This window comes from Girardinichthys multiradiatus, chromosome 4 (assembly GCF_021462225.1).
Source record: "Girardinichthys multiradiatus isolate DD_20200921_A chromosome 4, DD_fGirMul_XY1, whole genome shotgun sequence".
Lineage (NCBI taxonomy): Eukaryota > Metazoa > Chordata > Actinopteri > Cyprinodontiformes > Goodeidae > Girardinichthys > Girardinichthys multiradiatus.
In genome coordinates, this window is record NC_061797.1 from 49,667,690 (window position 1) to 49,689,208 (window position 21,519).

The window sequence follows — 21,519 nt, forward strand, 5'->3', positions numbered from 1 at the left end:
AGCATACAAAAACGCACACCAGAGTCCAGCCTGTCGTTGTTTATTATACAGAGATGGAGCCAAAATGGAAAAAGCTGTTTGTAGAAAAAAAAATAAAATAAGTACACACTTACTGCTATTAAAAGAAAAGTAGCTGACAGGTGCTGCTGATCCAAAGCATTGATTAAGCACATCTTTAAAGCAAGAGTTAGAGCATAAAGTTAAGGCATAATCTTAGAAAAGATAGTTTTACTGGGTTATATATAACACAAATCTTCTAAATAATTCTCAGGTTAATTATGTACATTTAAACCACTTTGATACATTGTTATATTAAAGTTAAAAATACAAAACCCAAATAATGCCAAAATATAATTAAACTCACAGTCAGAGTAAAAACAAAGTTGTTAACCAACCACAGTTCTGATTTTATCTATTAGGTTTGTTAATTATTGTGTTCAGATATGAGAAACCAACTGAAACATGACAGTGACTCCAGATGTTGGACTCTGCTGGTCTTCAGCATTCATTCAGTATAAATCCAAACCAGAGGCAGACTTCACTGATCTACAGATGGCAACAGTTCAGCTCATTATCATTTTTATTTATTAGTTTAACAGTAAACCAAAACCTCCAGGTCAGCCTCTTCACTATGAAATCATTAATAGATTTAACAATTAGTCTGCTTGTTTTGACCGTTTATTGACAACCTGAAGGAAACAGAACAGCAGGACAGGATGAGCTCTGATTGGCTCCTTCAGCTCCAGGGCTGCTGGGCCCTGCTTGCATGGAAACAGGTGAGATGTTCCTCAGAGGCGTCGCCGCAGCAGAAACATGAAGAAAACTGCACTAAGGAGGATGCAGAGTGTGCACACAGTGGGAACAACGATCTCTGTGACCATCTCCATGTGGCCGATCAACGGATCTGCAACACACCAAACAGAACCTTCAGTATCTTCGCTTCCAGACACAACAGCCAGGAGGAGTCTCCTCCACTGTCTTCATCATCAGTATTTTCATCAGCACAGAACATCCCATGGTTCTTTTGCTCTACTTTAGCTTTAGGAACTTTTTCCTCCTAAATGACTCACAGGTCAAAGTGAACTGGATAAAACATAAAAACGATACCCTGAAAGCAGTCAGAACCTGGACTGAAACTGGATGCGGTATATTGTGGTATACCGGTAAATATTTGTATGAAATATGAAATCAACGTGTTCACATTTTGTCACATTGCAACCAGAAACTTTAATGCATTTTGTTAGGATTTTATATGACTGACCGACACGTCAAGTAGTATTAGTAGTAGTAGTTCAAGTAGTGCATCTCTGTTAACTGGAAGCAAAACTGCCTCCTGTTCACAGTTTCCAAGAATAAAAGGCAGCCCCTTAACTCCGATACACCTACATGAAATCCAGTCCAACCAACTTCCTTCAGAAGTCCCTTAATCTGTAACCAGCTGCAAGTGATTTAGTCTCAGTCTAACTGCAGATGTTCTGTTTGTGTTCTTTAGAGAACATTAGAGAACAAACAGCATAATGAAGACCAAGAAACACAACAGGCAGGTCAGGGATGAAGTTCTGGAGTAGTTCAAAGCAGGGTTAGTTTCTACAACAATATCCCAAGATTTAAACATCTCCCAGAGCTCGGTTCAGTCCATCATCTGAACATGGAGAGAGGATGGACCACCTGCAAAACCTACCAAGACACGGACATCCACCTAGACTGACAGGAGAGCATTAATCAAAGAAGCAGCCAAGATGATCATGGTAACTCTGGAGGAGCTGCATAAAGTCACAGCTCAGGTGGGAAGAATCTATCCACACAACAACTATTGGTTGTGCACTCAACAAACATGATCTTTATGGAAGAGGGGCAAGAAGAAGGATACACATCCTGTGATCAGATCACCGCAGGCCCAGACATCAACAGCATTCCATTAAACATTCAAACCTGGTCCTAAACTTTTCCAGGACTGCAGTGGAGAAGGTTTGTTTTTCAGCATTTATATCAAAAGTACAATAATGATTTTGGAGCAGCGACAGTTCATCATCTGCACTTAAACATCAGTTAACGGCCAAAGCTTTTTCATTCCTGCATCCTCCTGATCTATCTGGGATTTTCTTCAGCTGGTGGAGGAACAAAGGAAAACCCTGATATGGATTATACCTGATTTCCACAGCTTCATTTAGAGCTTCATCATACTGACCTGCAGCCAGCAGCTGGTTACTAGAGGAGCAGGTCTCCACAGCTTTCCTCTTCCAGCTTTCCACCTGCAGAGACCAAACAGATCAGAGTCAAACTGAAACTGGGTTTAAAGCTGACTCTCCTGGTGGAGTTTACCTCTCTCTGGTTGGGAAAGCCGTTGGAGCTGATGATGCGTTTATAGAACTGGACCGAAGCTTTTGGGTAACGTGGTTTGTCTTTGTTCGTGAAGTCCACAAAGTAGAGGCCGAACCTCTCCGAGAACCCTTCATCCCACTCGAAGCTGTCCAGGAGAGACCAGGCGGTGTAACCCTTCACATTGACGCCGTCTTTAATGGCTGAGGGTCCAAATAGAGTGAGATGTTTAACCAATCAAAGCAGCTCCCTGTTCCACAGCGTTCCACTCAGGGAAAAACTGTCACCTTTCAGCATTTCGTTGATGTATTCCCTGAAGTACTGCATCCTCCAGTCATCACACAGGTCTGTGCAGAGCATTTTCTCTGAGACTCCGTTCTCTGTCACATAGATCATCGGGTTTCCATACTGGCTCTGTCAGTAAGATCACACATTAAATTCAGGGTGTCAGATCTGCTTGTCCAGAACCACAGAAATTCCTGACCCAGTCCTCTTTCCCCCCAAAGTAACAAACAGGTTTGTGGACTATTTAAAGTGGGTTTGATCAACAGTTCTCCAGACTGTCTGAATGAAAACGTCCAACCAAGACCTGGAAGAGGAATCATTATTCAGCTCCTTTTGTGATCTTGTTGAGGTTAAATCCTATTTTCTGTTCATCAAACTAGGTTTTATTTGGGATTTTGTGCAGGACATTTGCAGAGTAATAAGCAGTTGTTATTTCTAACACAAATTTGTCTTATAAATAAATGTTCTGTTGAACAAACAGAGTGACGAATGAATAAAAAGACACATTTCATTATTTAAGAAAAATAAAACAAATTTTGAGAATTTTAAAAGAACAGGAGAATTTGAGCCTAATACATATTTATATTTTTAATATAAAAACAAATAAAATAGATAAAAGTCATTTGAATTATTTTGTGTTTTTGTACATTGCCTACATTCAATCTTTTAGTGTAATAAATGCCACACATATGATAAAAGGTTTATTTATTTTTTTATCTTCTGTCACAATTTTGTTGTTTATTTTTTGCTAAATATTTTGATGTTTTTTCAAATTACAAAAACCTAATAAAGTCTGAGTGCTATAAACTGGCAAATTACACAACACAAAGAACAGGATGAGCAGCTTTAAGCTTTAACTTTCCAGCATCACATATGTAAGCATCTTTAGCTAAACTCTGCTGACAAAGATTTTTTCATCATGCAGAAACATTCTGTAACATTAGAGATGCATCACTGCAAATGCGTCACTGCATCAAAATGTACATACATAACACACATTACTGTAAAATAAATGTAATTAACTTGCTGTCCTGCTAAGCAATGCAGTAGCTCAGTCTGCACTGATGAAGTTTCAAACCCCTAGCCTTATTTTATGATTAATTATCCTAGTTAATATGTGAACACGTTGGTGGGGGTCAGGGGTCATTTGCTGTGAACATGTGGATTTTTCATCCCAAGATGATAAGGTGATCAATAAGTGTTGAAATCGAAAAAGCTGATATGGTAAGAGTAACTTCCTCTTTCTCGCTACAGCAACACATTGCATAATATACATCTTTCATACCAATCCACTCACAACATTGAAAACTTCATTTACTGGAAGTCAGGATAGTTTGCCAATTTTGTTGCTTTACCTTTACAAAGTTCAACAAGCGCCGGAACCCCCAGGGGACTGAATAGAGCCACTCAGAGCCAGGGTCGGGCCACTGTGGGTCCACCAGCTCAGCAAGGTCCCGATCTGCAAAATAATTGTCCCCAAAACCTGACGGGTAGTTCTTCTCGGTAACGTAGCGGGTGGTGTAATGTCCGAGGCCCAGGAAGTCGACAGTTCCTCGTATGTAACTCTTCTCCTGAGGTGAGAAAACAGGCAGCCGTGAAGCCCCCAGACCCTGCTGACCGCTTTTCCTTCCTGAAAAAACAGAGTTGCGGAACTGTCAGCTGACTAAAGTCATGCTGAATCCAGAAACCTTTTTTTTTTCCCATTTTCCTTCCAGACAAGTTTGAGGGATTAGTACTTTTCCAGGCTATCTAGAAGTAATAGAGTTTTATTTCGGACTTTTGCATCATTAACCTGACTATGGAATGTTTGCTGACTCATTAGGAATCGCTAAAAACAGTTCACTTGATGTCCTGTGTCAAGATTTTGCTGGATTATTTTCTGTTTTATAGAATGAGTCTCAAATATTGTATTTCTGATGCAGAAATAGGAAAAAAAAACATCCATCCATCCATCCAGGAGGTCTTAACATCCCTAATCCTAGAGACCCTCTCCAGCTTTTCCAAAGTGTTATATATAAATATCCTCATCAGGGGAACCACCTCAGCCGACTCTTTTGAAAATGTAGGAGCAGCAGCTCTACTCCTGTCTTTATCTCAAAGGTAGCGCCCAATGTCTCATAAATATATAAAATATAAAGACAAGAGTGCTGGGTCAAGAGTTTTAAACCATGCAGTTTGTATTTAAAGAAACAATATAACTATAATGACTGAACATCTGACCGAAACATACCAACGTATTCCTTCATAACCTGCGGGTAGTCTCCATGGAAGAGCGGCGTGGCAAACCAGCCAAGGTAGAAGTGAATGTACCTCTCTGCTGCTTCGATGTCCCTCTGGTTGGACATGTCCACTGGTTCTCCCCAGTCAGCAGTCAGGGAGATCCCAATCAGACCTAGACCAAGTTAAAAAAAAAAGTTATATACTGAAAAAAAACCCAAAACAAACCTGTCTCCATCACCTTTTTGTTTGCTTCTCCACTTCCTGTCATACGTATGCCAAACCTTGGCGTGGGCCTGTGGTAGAAATGAAAGCAAGTATCAACAGGAAGTCTTTTCATAGTTACTTGAAAGGATAAACAAAAATAAAGATGTATTTATTATTATGCTAATATTTAAACATCACATTTTCTTCCTGTGGTCCTTCAACATATCTAGGAATAAATATCTCTATAATCATCTCCGAACTCATTTTCCTGTCACTTCTTCCAGTGTTTAATGGTAGGACATCCTAAAGGTCGTGTCCCCCAAAAGGTAAGGTCGGGTCAGGTCAGGTCAGGTCAGGTCAGGTCAGGTCAGGTCAGGTCAGGTCAGGTCAGGTCAGGTCAGGTCAGGTCAGGTAAGGTAAGGTTATTTATATAGCGCTTTTCAGCAAGGAGACACCCAAAGCCCAAAGCACTTCTGTTAATGGACAACATTAGACTTCAGCAAAATGCCAGAGATGTCTTTTCTCCGGTCGCTTGGACACGAGTCAAGTTGAGTCTAAAGTCTTTTATATTTGTGGATTAAGTGCGACTGGTGTAAGGATTATGATTATTGATTAAGTAATATTTATAAAAAATTATAATTAAAAATCATAATTCTTAAAAATAATTTCTTAACTAAAATCATTACTTACGAACAGAAATCAGAGATGTCCTCTGGTGTTGTGATTATGGGCTCAAAGCTCTTTAATAATTACAATTAGTAAATTATTATTAATAAATGATAATTATTAACCAAAACCACACTAGATGTCACTGTTTAATCAACCGCTTCACCAAAGGTGGGGGAACTTCAACCTTATTTTTACAGATAAATCACTCCTGCACGAAATAAACACAAATGCTTCTCTTAATTATATATGTAAAAATGATTTGAAACCATGTAGCCCTGATATCCCACCATTCTGGTCCAAAAACCTTTGCCTAACTAACAAGCACTATTTTACACAAAGGGAATAAAAATGACAACCTAAAATATATGCACATTGAATATCTATGAAGATAAAACCAGCAGTTTTATGGACAAAATGTGCAATGTGGGTTAAATGGAAAGAGAAGCCCTCCTGGTGCTGATGTCTTGATTTTCAGCGATCAGCGGGTAGTTGGTGAGCTGCACCTTTAGCCACTAACAGCTGATTGCCCCCAATCTTGAACAAAGGGTCATAAAACTCTGAGGCAGGAACTCAGCGGAAAAACTCCAGTAATGAAACTGGGAGAAAGGAGTGGTCAGGCGAGGCCCAGACCGCAGCTGCTTTGAATGGAAAAGTCCAACTTCTAACTCCTGGCTGATTTGGGATCAGCCAGACAAAAACATGAACACACACCTTGCTGATCGCATCCGCGCTCCGTGATTCAGCACCACTTGCACAGCAAATCAAACACTCAGCATAAAACGCTTCAATCAGTATTGCATGCAACAAGTTGATACCTTGGATTAACTACTGGTGATTCTAAATCACCTTAACTATGCCTCATCCTGCCCAGACATCTAAATGCACCTATCCAATTTAATATAAAAAGAACGAAATTACTTTGGCCTTGATTTCTTCTCTCCACCGGTTTGAGGATGGGTCAGGTCTGAAGAAAACGAGGGGGAGCGGCTCACGCATCCGTGAAGAACTAAAAAAAAAAAAGGTAAACTTCTCATCCATCCAAAACGGGGAAAATATGAAGAACCGTTGCAGCCAACTGAATCAACAGGGGGTCTCCTTGGACATAAAACCTCTGTGGGTTTCCATCTGCGCTGGGTGTTGGCGTGGTCTTAGATCGGTATATGAATATTCTGACCTTCTTATATCAGACAGATTTCCAGCTTTCAAGCTCTTAACGGCCGTGTGGAGGAAAAGTTTTTGTCTCTCCAGATATGCGCCTCCGTTGCGTCGTCCCGTGAGACACGCTGGAAATGGCAACGAACATTTATTTGACGCGGGTTTTATAATCCTGGTTGACGTCAAAGCTGCGATGTCTGTTGAGCTGCACGCCGAACTGCGCAGCCTAGTCGGTCTGTCAGACCAAAATGAATGACCCCAACTTTGGGGTCCGAGTCTGAAACTTGAGTCGCCATCTCTGTAAAACCTACCTGAAGACAAAATTGCAATAAATGATCAAACATTCAAAGCTTATGTGTTAAAGGTCAAACAGCGTAAAAGGACAGCTCAACAGCCTTAGAGTAAAGCCCTGAGAGTTTTTCTTTAATTGTTCCCATGTTTGATTAGAACCAGATCCTGATATAGGCTGAAATGAGCTTCATCTATGGACTCATCTGGAGGAGTTCAAAGGAGATGCATTGGGCCTCCAGAGTGTACTCTACCTCTCACCCTTACCAGGATTCTTTCAGGATCACCATTACAACAGAACCTTATGTTATAACAAACTGTTAACATTTTTTTCCAAGATCTCAGTTATATATAAAAAGTTGTGTTCGACCATAAAAATACATCAGCGTTTGTTGTTTAATTAACTATCTAATGACTGTTGATGAGGCAGCTTTTGGAGCCTGTTGGTTGCCAGCTTTGGACTGAACAGCAGACAGACTTACCTTGATGATGTGGTGGGCCGCTTTGTAAGCTCCAGTTCCCCTCAGCTTCAGTCCTGGGGCATGTTCTCCTGTTTCGTATCCTTCTACAGAAATTGACTAAAAAAATAAAAGAACCAGACCCTCACTGTGTGCTTCATAATCCAGACGTTCTAGCTGTCAGTAAATGCACCGTTACGTCTCACCCTTACTCACCCAGGGGTTGTTGAAGGTGATCCAGTGCTTCACTCTGTTCCCAAACCTTTCAAAACACAAGTCGCCAAAGTCGTTAAAGTAACTGACCATGCTCTCGTTCTGCCAGCCGCCATATTTTTCCTGCAGCACCTGTGGGAACGTGGAGAAGAGCCACATTGTCATTCTATCCACACTAACACCTCAGATCTGCAGCAGAAACTCACCTGAGGTAAATCCCAGTGATACAAAGTGACCACAGGTGTTATCGTATTGTCCAGGAGCAAGTCGATCAGGTCGTTATAATATTTAATTCCTTTCTCGTTAATGTGCTCACCTGCAGGATTCACTAGAAAATTACTTCTATTCTCCAGCACTAAAAAGAGCAGTCACAGTTTGTCCTCTTTGATCATTTATTTATGCATTCATTTAACTCTTGCAAGCACAATGTTCATTGCCTTCACTGACTGAACAAACTAATTTGATGGAAGAAAACAAACAAACAGCCAAGAGCCACCCAAAAAGCCAAAACAAGTTTCTAGTATATAAAATCAATTTTTTTTCTGGAATATTCTCCAACCTGCAGACAAACTGATGACAGGTCAGAGTGTCAGCGTTCCATCATCTTCCTTATTGTCAGGATTGAGGTTTGTGGAGGACCAAAGCAGCAACAGGACATTGGTGGACGGATGGTGGTAAATGGATATTGTAATGAAGAGGATGACGACTGACAGAATTGAGGACAAGAACCAAGACATGAGCAAGTTAACAAAGAATTATGCCACAAAGGCACAGCATCCAGGAACTTAAATACAACCCAGATGTAAAGAAATGCATGAAAAACTGGGGAGTGCAAATAACAGAAACACAAACAGGTGCAGATCATGACACTTAAAGCTATCAGGGACCTAAGGAGATGCAGTTTTCCAGAGCAATCATATTATTTTCTTCCTGTATCCTTGATTTCTGCAACTCAGACCTCCTATGTTTGCTGTTGTCTGATTGTCCCCTTCATGATCCTCCAAGCTGTTCAGCTGGAGTCGCATCTGACCTGTCTGTTCACACCCTTTATCTCTGAAGCCAAGCAGCTGGGAATCATGCAAATGAGACCCAGGGAAGGACTCTACTTTGATGGAAGTACAGTGCCTTGCAAAAGCATTCAAATCCATTGACCTTTGGACTGCACATCAGCCTGAACACACTCTCCCTACAGTAGATGGTAGTGGCAGAAGTATGCGGTGGGGATGTTTTTCTTCAGTAGGAATGGGGAAGCTGATCAGAGTTGGTGGGAAGATGGATGGAGCTTAATCCAGGACAATCCTGGAAGAAGACCTGTTAGAGGCTGCAGAAGATTTGAGTCTGGGGTGGAGGTTCAACTTCCAGCAGGAAACCCACCTTGGATATACAACCAGACATACAATAGCTGTTTTAGATCAAAGCAGATTCATATCTTGAAATGGCCTAGTCAAAGTCCAGACATAATTCTCACTGAGAATCTGTGGCAAGATGTGCAAAGCTGGTAGCGAAATACTCCAAAGACTGCAACCAAAGTTCTACAATATATTCACTCGGAAAGGCTAAATTAAGAGCCGTGCCACACTTTTCAGATTGTTTTAGATGTCCACCTGCAATGAGGACTCGTTTTTCTATCGAGTCCAGAGAACTTTGCCATGTTTCTATGTGGAGCTCACCCTCTGCTTCCTCCTTGTGGAATACAGCTTCAGCTATTTCTGGATCAGGGGCTGACTGTGCTGAGTGATGATGGCGTTCCACTCCTTATTCCATGTAGATGTTTATTCATCACAGAGACACCAAGGCTTAAAGGTCCTCCAACAGACATACTTTCATTTACTGAATGTTGCTGAAAACTTTAACTGTTGGTAAGTTTGTAAGGAGACAGACTGATGAAAATTTGTTTGTGAGTGTGAGGAACCAAAAGCCATCCTGGAAACATCAAACCTATGCCAGATGATGCTTTCATATCCAGTCCTGACACCCTCACCTGTCACCACTAATTCTGCTGATTGGAGAAGTTTTGGGGCTCTTTGCAGCGTTTTGGTTTCTGTTGCATCAAATGCTAGTTAAGAAAACTTATTGTAGAAATCAACATTTTACTTTCATGCGGTAAAGAGGCCAAAGTGAGATGGGGCATAAATGTTTGTGTTTTTACTTTTTAATCCGCTGGGTAAAATCCTTGGCCAGGAAATGGAGAATCGATAATGATTCAGCTTCATCTCCTTCATCAAGCTGATATCATCCTTAAACACAAACAGGAACAGAAACAAACATCATTTTAAATTAATTTGCTGACATAAAACAAGCAAGTTCAACTTTAAAAGCTGCTTTTAAAGGGGACATATCATGCTTTTAAATCCTCCCTCTTCACACTGAAATCATCCAGCTGTGGTCTATATAAAGTGGAACCTCAATGCTTTGGTCTGAACTCCTTGTTCTTGTAGCTCCACAGGCTCCTCTTTTACCTGTTCTGAGGTGCGTCTGAGAGCAACTCGTCTTTAGATGCTACTGAGGCACTCACACCGCACCCCCCTCCAGGTCAAAGAGCGATCCACTCCTCCCTGTTCTGCCATTTTTGTAGTTTGATAGTAGAGATACAATAATCTAGAGGCGCGGAAACAAGACAAAAACGGCAAAATCAATGCTAAACTGTTAATGTAATGATATCATTTAAAACATGCAGTACGGTTACTGTATGTCCTCAAGGAGCCAAAAGCAGCACACTAAAACAGTGTGTAAAAAAGTGGATTTTGCATGATACGTCCCATTTTAAATGTTATACAGTTACTTTTATTTTATATATTGTGGATACAAAAAGCCATCATTTTATAGACCTGTTAACAGTTTTTCCCTTTTTTAGTTACCAGTTTTTATCTCAAGCTAATTTAAATATCGTCAGGGGGCAACTTCCTTTCTTTCTGGAAGCTTCCTCCAGGTGGCGCCAGAGTAGATTCTCTGCTTCCATTTTGCTGTACTCCTAGCATGCTCCTCTGTCACAGATCATCCCTGACTTGTCTCCATCCAGTCCACTCTGCCTGAACTTTTCTTCTTCTTCTTTACCTTTCTGATACTTTGTCTGTTGTTTCGAATGATGGATCCAGGTATGAAGGTATGTTCATATTAGGCACTTAAACTCATCCACCTTCAGTACCTCGGTTTTTGAGGCAAGAGTTTTGATTCAGTGGAATGTAAAGGACTGTAGTCGGATTTTTTTTACCTGAAAATTAACATTTTCTAAAGATTTGTCTAGAGATGTGTAATGTTCTACAGGTACTTTCAGGCATTAAGAATTGAACGGATTATACTCAACTAATGATGCACAATTCAGAAATAATAATGATAAACATTAAACATTTGGAGAATTATGTTAATCGTAAACCACCTTGAACTTGTAGTAGCCATCACATGAAGAGTCTCCTGTTTCATTTGAGGAGATTTTTCCCTTTTTGTGAGCAAAAACATCCCAGATGCTCATTCCTTTTCCATCTTTATTCCAAGCTCCTTCAGTCTGATAGGCCGAGCTGCCGACTCCCCACAGGAAACCTGCAGAGAAACACCACAGGCCAGATGCTAACTGGACTTTCTCCACTGTAAGACATGGAAATCACCTGAGTACTGATGAAAAATAAGCCAGGTTAAACTTTGGCTGCTAATTAAAGAAGATTAAATAATGTTCCAGAGCAGCGATACAACACTAAATAATACAGAGGAGTCATCATTTCGTTTTTTTCTGTTACTCAGAAAGATTTTCTAAGATAAACTGGACCTGGACATGGAGCTAAAAACATATAATTAGGTAAAGGTATCTCAAGAAGCTGACATCTACAGATAATTCCAAGCCAGAATTACTCCAAGGTATTCATAAAAGAACACCAAATGTTTATCAGAAAATGATCAGATTACAATCAAAGTTCCTCTGAAAGATTGGAAAGGACTGAGACATTTCTTATTCAAGGAATCTAGAAAAACCTTCAGCTGGACCGCTGTGATCTCTGATCTCTCAGATGTTTCTGCATCAAGAACCATCATTTATCAACCAGCTAGAACCACTTGGAGCAAGATTTACTTTGGGAAAATGTTGTCCAGCTTTTCATAGTGAGCTAAATCCACAAATTTCACTGTGCAGAGAAGAAGCCTCATGTTAACCTCAGAGGAGGAGTCAGCTTCTCTGGGCTCAGAGAAATCACTGGTCAGATAGATCAGTATTCTAGATGTTCGTTGAAATAAACGGCACAATGAGCAAAAGGAGGTTGTATCATGGTATGGGCTTGTATTAGTGTCATTAGAAATTTTAATTTCCACAGAACCGATAGCAGCAATAATGCAGAAACGTCCAGCAGAGATTTTAGAGCAGCATCTGCTGCCCTTCAAGACCACATCTTCTCCAGGAAAGCCCATGCATGCTTCACTCAGACAATGAAAAACCACATTCCAAAGGCCTGACTGTGGAGGAGGAGGGTACAGCTGCAGTCTTGACCTGTCCCCAGAGGAGATTATAGGAAATGACCCCATACCATTGGACAACCTTACACTTGCTTGCAGAAAACACAGAGAAAGGTATGCCTAGGATTCTTAAAAGTTGGGTTTCCTTGATGCCAGAATGACTTTTTGAGGAATGAGATCTGTGCAAAGTGGCAAAATAAATGAATGAAACTACTTTTACTGGAATGTTTTGCAGGAATGTTTCAGAAAAAAAGCAAAAGAGACATAATGACAATTAAAATAACTTGATCTAGTATAACACAAATGCAACAATTGCTTTTTTTAGCTGCCCCTGAGACACTGCGACAGGACAGGTTGGGTAAAAAAATAACATAAAATGTTGCAAATCTCTGGAATTTTTGGGTCTAAATAAAATGTTTGGACTGAATTAGAATACATTTTGTTAAACAGAAATGTAACTCATCAAAGTTATACAGTGCAGGACATTTTTTCCATAATACCAGTTAAAAATATGTTACTGAAGGTTTGTACCAGTTGGGAAGGTGCCGTAGTAGAAAGAGGTTTTCTCGTTCCTCGTCCAGTCAAAGTCTCCAACAGCTGAAACACACACCACCAGGGCTAGAAGATGGACCAGCTTCAGGATTCCTCTCCGCGGCATCGTCCTTGCTTACTTCATTCACACCTGCAGAACAGGTAATTAGCCTGATTTAACATCTCTGCATCCAAAACCTCCAAAAGAACCGCACCTCTACCCTGTTGAACTGAGCCAAAGATAAACTCACGGTCAGGTATCAGCTGTCCACAAGTTTTAAATGAAAACATCTTAATTTCACCTCAAATCTCAGCATCACTTCCCAGATCTCCACAGAATAAACGCTCAGCCACTGAACTCATGGATCTAACAGAGGAGCAGCTTTATTTGAGCCAGCTGTGAGACACACTGACACAAAACGCGATCAGAGACAGAAAGTAGGACAGCTTGTTCAGCACGGTGATGATGAGAGACATTTCAGGGTGCCAGGGCTCTTCAGTGCTCTCAAATCTAATTAAAAGACAGGAATTGGAATGAGTCTCCCTAGAGTCTCAGCCGCCACCACCAAACTCAGAACCACACACAGACGTCTGACCTGCTGCATTTGTCTCAGCTGCCTCCAGGATGCCGGAAAAACCCTGAAGCTTCTGGGCCACGTTCCTGGCTGGTTCCCTGCCAGTGCAACAAAAACAAAACAGAGTGAAGCATCCAGGACATTTTCTGCTATTCATCAGCCCATACTGAGTGCCCCCCCCCCAACACACACAAACACACACACACACACACACACACACACACACACACACACACACACACACTCTAAATGCCGTATCTTTTAAAGCCAGTGGAGTGTGACAGTAAATCTGCTGGACAAACAGATCTGTGGGAGAATGGAGGGATTTTAACGTTACTGTGGCTCATTCAACATGGCTTCATACTCTACAGACATGGAGGAAAGAAAGTACACCCTCTTCCATTTCTACATAGAAATCATGTGATCATTACTCGGTTTTAAAGTTATTCAATCTGACCTCAAGTCCAATTGAATGTTGTCATTGTTTATTATTATTTAACAAAATATACCAAACTGAAAAACCTATGAGCAATAAACTAAGTACACCCTTGCTACTTCCATGTTATTAACATGGGAAAGTAACAGCTAGGTGCTGCTGATGAGAAGCATTGATTCATTTATCATCATGAGTTTGAGCAACTCTATTAAAGCAGGTGTGTGTCGACACAATGATGGGAAGATACCAGCAATAACCCCAGAGAAGCAACTGTTGCCTCTCATAGATCTATAAATGGTTATAAGTTCAACTCCAAACTATCTGAAGTCCATCATTCTACAGAGAGAAAGATCATTTCCAAGAGGGAAATATCTGAGACAGCTGCCATTCTTCCCAGGAGTGGACGTCCTAGAAGATTTAGCCCAAGGTCAGAGGGTGAAGCTCAAAGAAATGACCAAAAACTCATCTCAGAATCTACAGGCTTCAGTTAGGAGGTTAAAGGTCATGACAGGACGATAAGAAAAACATTGAACAAATATGGCTGCTTGGAAGGATTGAAGGAGAATGTTTTTTTTTTCCCTAGAAATAACTTGGCAGCAGGACTTAGGTTAGCAAAGCTGCATCTGACACAACAATGTCCTCTCGACAGATTAGACAAAAGTAAATCTGTTTGGACATAAGACACAGCATCATCTTTGGATAAAACCAAACACAGCCAATCAGTCAAGGTATTTGGTTGTGGTTCCTCTTTTTGTGAATTACTGCATATGGGGGACATGGCATGGAGGTGATCAGCCTATGGTCCTGCTGAGGTGTTAAAGATGCCAAGGATGCTTTGCCTCCATGGGCTTTGGTTCACAATCCACACAATTCTGTGGTTAAAGCTGTTGCTTGTGACCCCTTTTCTGCCACAGTTTTTCCTTCCACTTAACTTTCCTTTAATATTCTTGAATAAAGAACAATGTGAAAGCTTCTCTGGCAATGTGACTTGCTCTCCCTATGGAGGGTGTCGTTGAATGCCTGCTGTACAACTGTCAAGTCATACCAATTATTGTGAGCGAATTACATATGAAAATACACCACTCTGTCTCTAATTACCTGTATAATATAAAAGCTTCACTTTTTTAGTTAAATTACTGAATTAAACTAACTCTTTCAAGATATTTCTAATTTATTGAAATGCACTAGTAGGGGCAAATGAGAGATTATTTGAAGCTTGACCCATATTTGCTAACAGGACACTGTAGCCACAAATATTTACCAGCAGGGGTTGCAGGTGTGTTATATTTATAGATATTTATTTCTGAATACTTATTTCTGAAACATTTACGCTCAAACACCCTGTGCTGACAACCTGTAAGACCTTCAGAAACCCTGGAGAGATGTTGCTTCAGGCCACTTTAATAGATGACAGGAGAGTCTGGATGCTTGGAAGGAAAACAGGCAGGAATGAAGGCTGGAGCAGGAGTTTTAAACACGACTGTAACAGAAACAGAAACTAACTGATGTGGGATGTCTTAGAGGTTAGAGTCAGAGGTGGTTCTTGCATGAAAGGCACCCTGTTGGGGCCCCCCTCCTGTGCCCCTCTTCTTACGATCATGTATATTTGCAGTTAATGATTAAATCCAATCAGACTTCATTCAGCTACAGTGTAACTACAGTCAGGATTTGTACAGTCAGGGTGTCCTCTGGAGTTCTCCGTCCTTCCTGTGAACACAGGAGTGGCCCCTGCAGCGTTATCACTTCTGTTTTCAGAGCTTTGTTGCAGAGAAAATGCTGAAAATGCTGAAATCCAAACTGTTGGCGCTGCACTCTGTGTTTGTATGTTTCATTCACCAATGTGCGTCCTGTGACAACGGGGGCAACATGAGTTTGTGTTTAGCATATCAAAGGCCCTGAGGGCCCTGGTAACTGCAGCAGAAACCCTCTGAGCTTTCTGGTAGCTCTCCGTTGCATCAACTCGCCATATTTAAGGCACTTTCTTGCTGCCTCGCAGAGCTGACATGAACATCTTTACGAAGGTCCCAGGATTAACCCAACAAACCAGGTACGTTCAGAAGGCCGGGGCCTGCAGATCCGGGCCTGAGGGGGGGGTCTCCTTCCGCCGGTGTGAGACTTCCAACGCCCAGTTTCCCCCAAATCACTCAGAGAGGGATGGCGGTTGTAGGATGCAACCAGAGTTTAGGTTTTAAATGCTAAATGAGAGGAAAATAAATGAAAATTTCTAAATGAGCACGATTTCTAGATTCTGGAAATGAAACCTGAGCTGCTTGTTGACATAAAAACAGGAAGTTTTAGTTTAAAACCTTCAGTTTGGCTCCAGAGCAGAGGGTTTATTATTCAGTTGTTTTAATGAATAAAATAATTTCTGAGTTTGTCTATTGAAAATGCTTCTGTATCTGCAGCAAGCTGGGGTCTGTGCTCCAACGTGCCTTCTACGGGTCCACTGGGAGGGTGAGTCCAACCTTCATCCTGAACCAATGTGTCAGAGGAAACATCTGCTGCTTGCTTTCATGATTCAAAGGGGCAAATGTGCAACTTTAAAATCTGAAGTGGAAGAAAACTGAGTGATGTTGTTCAAAGAAGATTATTTTGTTAAACATTTGGAAATTTGAACCTCATCCTGCAGAAAGTATTTTACATGCTGGAGCGACTCGTTCCCTCACTGGAAATTTTAGATTATTTTCTCAGATGAGTCCTCAGGACATCGGTTAGATTGTCTAGAACCTGAGCAGCCTTTTCACCGAGGAACCGGCACATTACTGATTTGGAGTCTGAATGACACATTCAGGGAACGGATCACATCTGATTTACTGGAGGTTTTAAAATGTTAGGTTTTGGTTTGCAAAATGGATGAAATCTGTTTGTCTCCAGGTTTGTGAAGCACATGTAGTTAACACCACTTAGATTATCAGTTTGGGTCGGACGCATTTGGACCCAACTGTTGCTCAGTCATTTGTGGCGTTCTCTCTAACAGGGATGAGCCTCACAAAAAGCAGAGGTCAAAGGGTAAAACCAGAATGAATAAAACCTGCAGGTTCCTCCATCTTCATCTCTAATGAGGTTCAGCCCTGCGGGTGGCGCTATTCTATCCATACAGCTTTTGTAGGCTCCTGCTAATTCTGATTGGATGGTTTACCTTAATTTCTTTACATTTTCAGTCCAGTCAGTCAGAGTTTCCTGTAATCTTTCAAAAGTGGTCCAGTTCTGCAGGCTTTCCGGAGGTCTATCAGAGTTTTTTACTGGACCTTGGCTTTTTGTTTCACCTTCAGAAGATTTTCAGGAGGATGTTCTTTGCAGGTTAAACTAAACAACTTTAACATGTTATCTCTAACTTTAATAAGAAACACTAATATGAGGAGAATCTGAAAGAGATCCAGAAAGTCTGAAGAACCACTGATCCAGACCACTTTGTAAGAGAAAGAACATTTCAGCTGCTTGGAAGGAACCCCAAAAGAAATGAGAGATGTTTTCTTCCATTGTTAATCCATTAAACTAAATGATTAATGACCAAAGATGAAACACATTCACTGTTTAACTGTCATACAGGCTCTGAAGGTTTTAAAAGCTTTATTTGGGCCTAATACTGGACCTTTCTTTGCTGACCCAGGTGACCCTTTTCGAGCAGCGAAATTTCGCTGGCAGACGACTGGACCTGAACTCCGACTGTCCCAGGGTCAGTGACAAGAACTTCCCAGAGAGATGTAACTCTGTTCAGGTGGACAGCGGAGCGTAAGTTCACCTTTAAAGTCCGTTTAACTAAGCTGAAGGGTCACTGCTGCTGGTTGCTGCCTCTAGAAGGTGTTAAGCAGAAACTGAAATATTAGGAGAACCTTCAGATTCTAGTAATTTGGAGAAGAATCCTGCATCCAGTGAGAACATGGTGGAGACTTCGTGTAAATGAGATCCTCCCAGAGGTTAACACTAGGAAGAACTATAGACCATGAAAATGAAACTGTTTCTATCTCCTAAAAATAAACGTTAATAAAGTTTGAAGCTTGGATCAGTTAGTTTTAGATTCTTCTCAGTCAACAAAATCAAGATCCAAAATTCAGAATTCTCTTGTCATCCATTTGGACAGAAAGTGAAGCAGAAGTACAGCAGAACTGAGGAACATGTTTCCATTTCTTATTATATTTTTCTGTCTCTGTCCTATTTGGGTCCATCTCTGACCTTTCTGGCAGATGGGTCGGTTTCGAGCATGAGAACTACCGGGGCCGCCAGTACCTGTGGGACATGTCCGACCGGGGGGAGTACAACTGCTACGACAAGTGGGGCGCTCAGGTTGACCATGTCTCCTCGGTCCGCTCCGTCAAACAGGTGAGATCCATCGACACTGGTAATCATCAGGGAGGAGGCAGGAAATGTTCTGTACAGACATGCAGTAATGATACAGAACATGGGTTTACATTAAACTGGGTTTGCCTCTTGATCCAGCAGCCTGTAGAACCTCCAAAAAAAGCTGTGAATGAACACACATGGAGTTATGTGGTAAAGAAAAAGTGTGAAATAACAATAAACATTTTTATATTTTAGATTCTTCCAAATAGCCTCCCTTTGCTTTGATGACTGCTTTCCTCTCTTGGCGTTCTCTCCATGATCTGCATGAGGTGGTCGCCTCAAGTGGTTCTTGAAAGAACTTCCCAGGTTCATAAAGAGACGGCCAAAGGTTAATATTTCAGTCATCACAGCAAAGGGCGGCTACTTTAAGGAATCTAACATATAAAACTAATTTAAAGTTATTTTAGAATTTTTTGTTTGCTACATAATTCCCTATGTGTTCATTCACTGTTTTGATGCATCCAGTGAGAATCTATGAGCAATATAATTAGTCATAAACATAAACAAAACCATTAAACGAGAAAGGGTGTCTAAAATGTTCGACCAGTTGGTGTAAATGTGCACTTTGTCGCCAGTTTACCTGCTGCAACACAATACCGTCCTACCAACTGACTAGTGAATTAAAGAGCTGTAAGTTGGTAACACCTTGGCCACCCATATCTGCTGAGGCTCCAGACGAATCATTCAAATCTTTCCTGTTACCTGGTTAAAATAGATTGCTTGGCATCTGCTGTGTCTCTGATTCTCAGGACAACAATCCTCCCAGAGCTCAGCTATTTGAGCGAGCCGGTTTCTCTGGAAAGAAAATGGAGATCCAAGATGACATTCCCAATCTGTTGAACCGCTATAACCTCAACAGAGTGGCGTCCATCCGTGTCCTCGGAGGAGCGTAAGTTCACTATCCTATCAGGTAGAGTTTAGGGTTTAGTGCTATGGAGATATGAATTTCATCAGGAGAGGCTTTCTTTCTATTCCTTTCACACAATGGTTCGGTTTTACTAATAACAGAGATTTATTAATGAGTAATGAAATCCTAGAGGGACCTTTGACCACTCTATCCAGCTTCCTGGGTCCTCACTGATGTTCTCTTCTCTTCAGCTCACCTCACAGGTTTTCCACAATCTTTAGATCTGACAGGCAGAGATGGTCAATAAGGTTGATTTGAATCATTTCTGTGTAGATTTATCCTGCTGAAAGACGCAGTGACAACCCATCTTCAGTTCTATGCCAGAGACCACCAGATTTTACTTTGTATGTCCTGGTTATACAAAAAGATGTCATGCATTCTTAAAACCAACAGCATCAACATCATCCACTTTTTTTAACAGTGGACATAAGTTGCTTTTCCCACATAATCATCCTTTGCTTCACAGCAGACCCAACAGGAATGGTTGTTGTTGACAAGCTTCAGTTAAAGTCCCGCTAGAGGTTAACTAACTCCACACACTGAGATAAAAATTGTTTTCAAAGGTTGGTGTGGAGAGTTGGGTCATTAAGATGGGTCACAACAAAACAGGAAGTATTAAATTCATAGTCCTAACTTTCCAAACACTTAAACTTAATGAAGGTATGAATTCAATATTGAATTAATGATTTTTCTTTGTGATTGTAATGGAAGACGAATTTTTCAGGGTTTTTACACATCTTTAAGAGTGTGGCCAATAAATATAGAGGTTGCCCTAAATGAAGCATTTCATCCAGTTTAGTTTAGTCGACCTTCTTAGAAAGGTTGTTTCCTGTTTCACTGACAGAAGAAGGTCCAAGAAACATTTTGGCCCACAAGTTAAAGAACATATCTTGGGCAATGATCTCTCTACAGTGTTGAAGGCTTAACTGTTATTATTATATATAGCTTGGCAATATTTCACATATATATAGATATATCTTTATATAGATAGATCAGACCAGGACTGGAACACCTGGACGTAATGAAGCAGATCAATTGATGAAGGTTTTGGTCCAAGCACAGAACCCTGTGGAGCTCCAAGGAAAGCTTGAAACAACCTCTCACTGTTGTTCTATAACTGAGCTCCCTGACTGATATGACCAACGTTCTGCTGTTACAGCTGGGTGGTCTATCAGGAGCCCAACTACAGGGGGCCGCATTACATCCTGGAGAAACGGGACTATAACAACTTCTCAGACTGGGGCAGCCAGAACAGCACCGTGGGCTCCATGCGCCGAGTCCGATTCAACTAAACAAGAACCTTCACCCAACAATGAGCACTATTGGAGCCTGTCAGCTTTACATAGAAAATAAAGACTATTTTAGTAATAAACTGATTTTGTCTATTTATTGGACAGATTTTATATTGTAAGGAGATGAACCCTTTGGTTATTCCTCTCTAACAGAAACTGTTTATAGCCTCAAATTCTTGAAATTCTGCCCTAAAAATTGGAGCAAATTTTACTCAAACAAACACTGCTTTTTTACTTGCCAATAAGAAATCTGAGCAAAGGATCACATGTGGTGTTCCTCAAGGCCTTATTCTCAGACCACGTCTATTCTAAATTTACATGCTTTTCAACCGTGACAAAAATCTCCTATCATAATATAGTCTCATTTCTGTCACATGACCACAGTCCTATTTACAGAGCATGTCTTCAGTTTACTGATGGGTCAAAATTTCAAACTTAATGCAGAAAAATCTTTATATTTGCCACAAATTCTTAAGGTTTAAGATCAGCAGGGCTGAAAAGTAAAATGAGACATGCATGTTGGAAATAAAACAAATGAATCAGGATGTGTAAATTATGGGGTGCTGAATGTAAAAATTCACTTTTCAGTTATTTAGGTGCCCTAAATAATAATAATTTCTTCACATTTATTGAATTTGTCTTGCATTTATTGGGAAATACTAAATCTAAATATTAAATACATTATAAATACATCTATATTTATATGTTAAATGTATTTCCAAATCAGATATCTATAAATGTTATATTTCTATCTACATCTTAAATCTAAATCTTACAAATCATTTGAATATAATTAAACAACATACATAACATTTATATATAGATTTACATTCAGCAATCAGTAGTTAATGGATAAAAATGCAAGAATTACCGAAACAAAACATTGAATTTCTTACATAAAAAACTGACTGAACTGTTCAGATCTTATCGTTGGAGATTAGAGGTCTGCTAGGGAAGAAAGTCTACAGTGATGCAGGAAACCAAGTTTTAAATCAGAATTGTTCTGCATTGGCATGAGTGCTTTAGTTTTTAAATCTGAACAGTCTGAACCACATACAGGGCTGGAGAAATGTATTTACCCCCTCAAAGTCATTTAAAAACTATTTTCCAATGCTGAAAGCCAAACAGGATATTCACATTTGGTTGATCGGAAATAAACCAGAAATGTTCCGAGGATGAGAACAGTTTC

General features: G+C 40.5%; 2 protein-coding genes across 7 annotated transcripts; one reads left to right on the top strand and one right to left on the bottom strand.

Annotated features, from left to right (window-relative positions):
- Positions 1-24: 24 nt before the first annotated feature.
- lctla (lactase-like a) lies at positions 25-13,512 on the bottom strand. Of its 6 annotated transcripts, none has more exons than XM_047362837.1 (15): positions 13,376-13,443; positions 13,082-13,188; positions 12,780-12,930; positions 11,188-11,348; positions 9,961-10,048; positions 8,018-8,127; positions 7,815-7,943; positions 7,623-7,718; positions 5,063-5,117; positions 4,835-4,996; positions 3,960-4,234; positions 2,607-2,733; positions 2,323-2,522; positions 2,189-2,252; positions 25-904 (listed from the first exon to the last, which is right to left on the bottom strand). In XM_047362837.1, the coding sequence occupies exons 3-15, from the start codon at positions 12,904-12,906 to the stop codon at positions 789-791; spliced, it is 1,710 nt and encodes a 569-aa protein (XP_047218793.1). In that variant the 5' UTR covers positions 12,907-12,930; positions 13,082-13,188; positions 13,376-13,443; the 3' UTR covers positions 25-788. The 6 variants fall into 6 exon arrangements, with proteins under 6 accessions (XP_047218793.1, XP_047218792.1, XP_047218791.1 ...); XM_047362836.1 differs by having other exon boundaries at positions 13,082-13,290; positions 13,376-13,429; XM_047362835.1 differs by lacking the exon at positions 13,082-13,188 and having other exon boundaries at positions 13,376-13,512.
- A 2,211-nt stretch (positions 13,513-15,723) lies between these two features.
- On the top strand, positions 15,724-20,410 carry crybgx (crystallin beta gamma X). Its single transcript, XM_047363575.1, has 6 exons — positions 15,724-15,837; positions 16,196-16,244; positions 17,401-17,522; positions 17,975-18,110; positions 18,881-19,020; positions 20,198-20,410. Exons 1-6 carry the CDS (start codon positions 15,794-15,796, stop codon positions 20,328-20,330), a joined length of 624 nt encoding a protein of 207 aa, XP_047219531.1. The 5' UTR covers positions 15,724-15,793; the 3' UTR covers positions 20,331-20,410.
- The last annotated feature ends 1,109 nt before the right edge of the window (positions 20,411-21,519 follow it).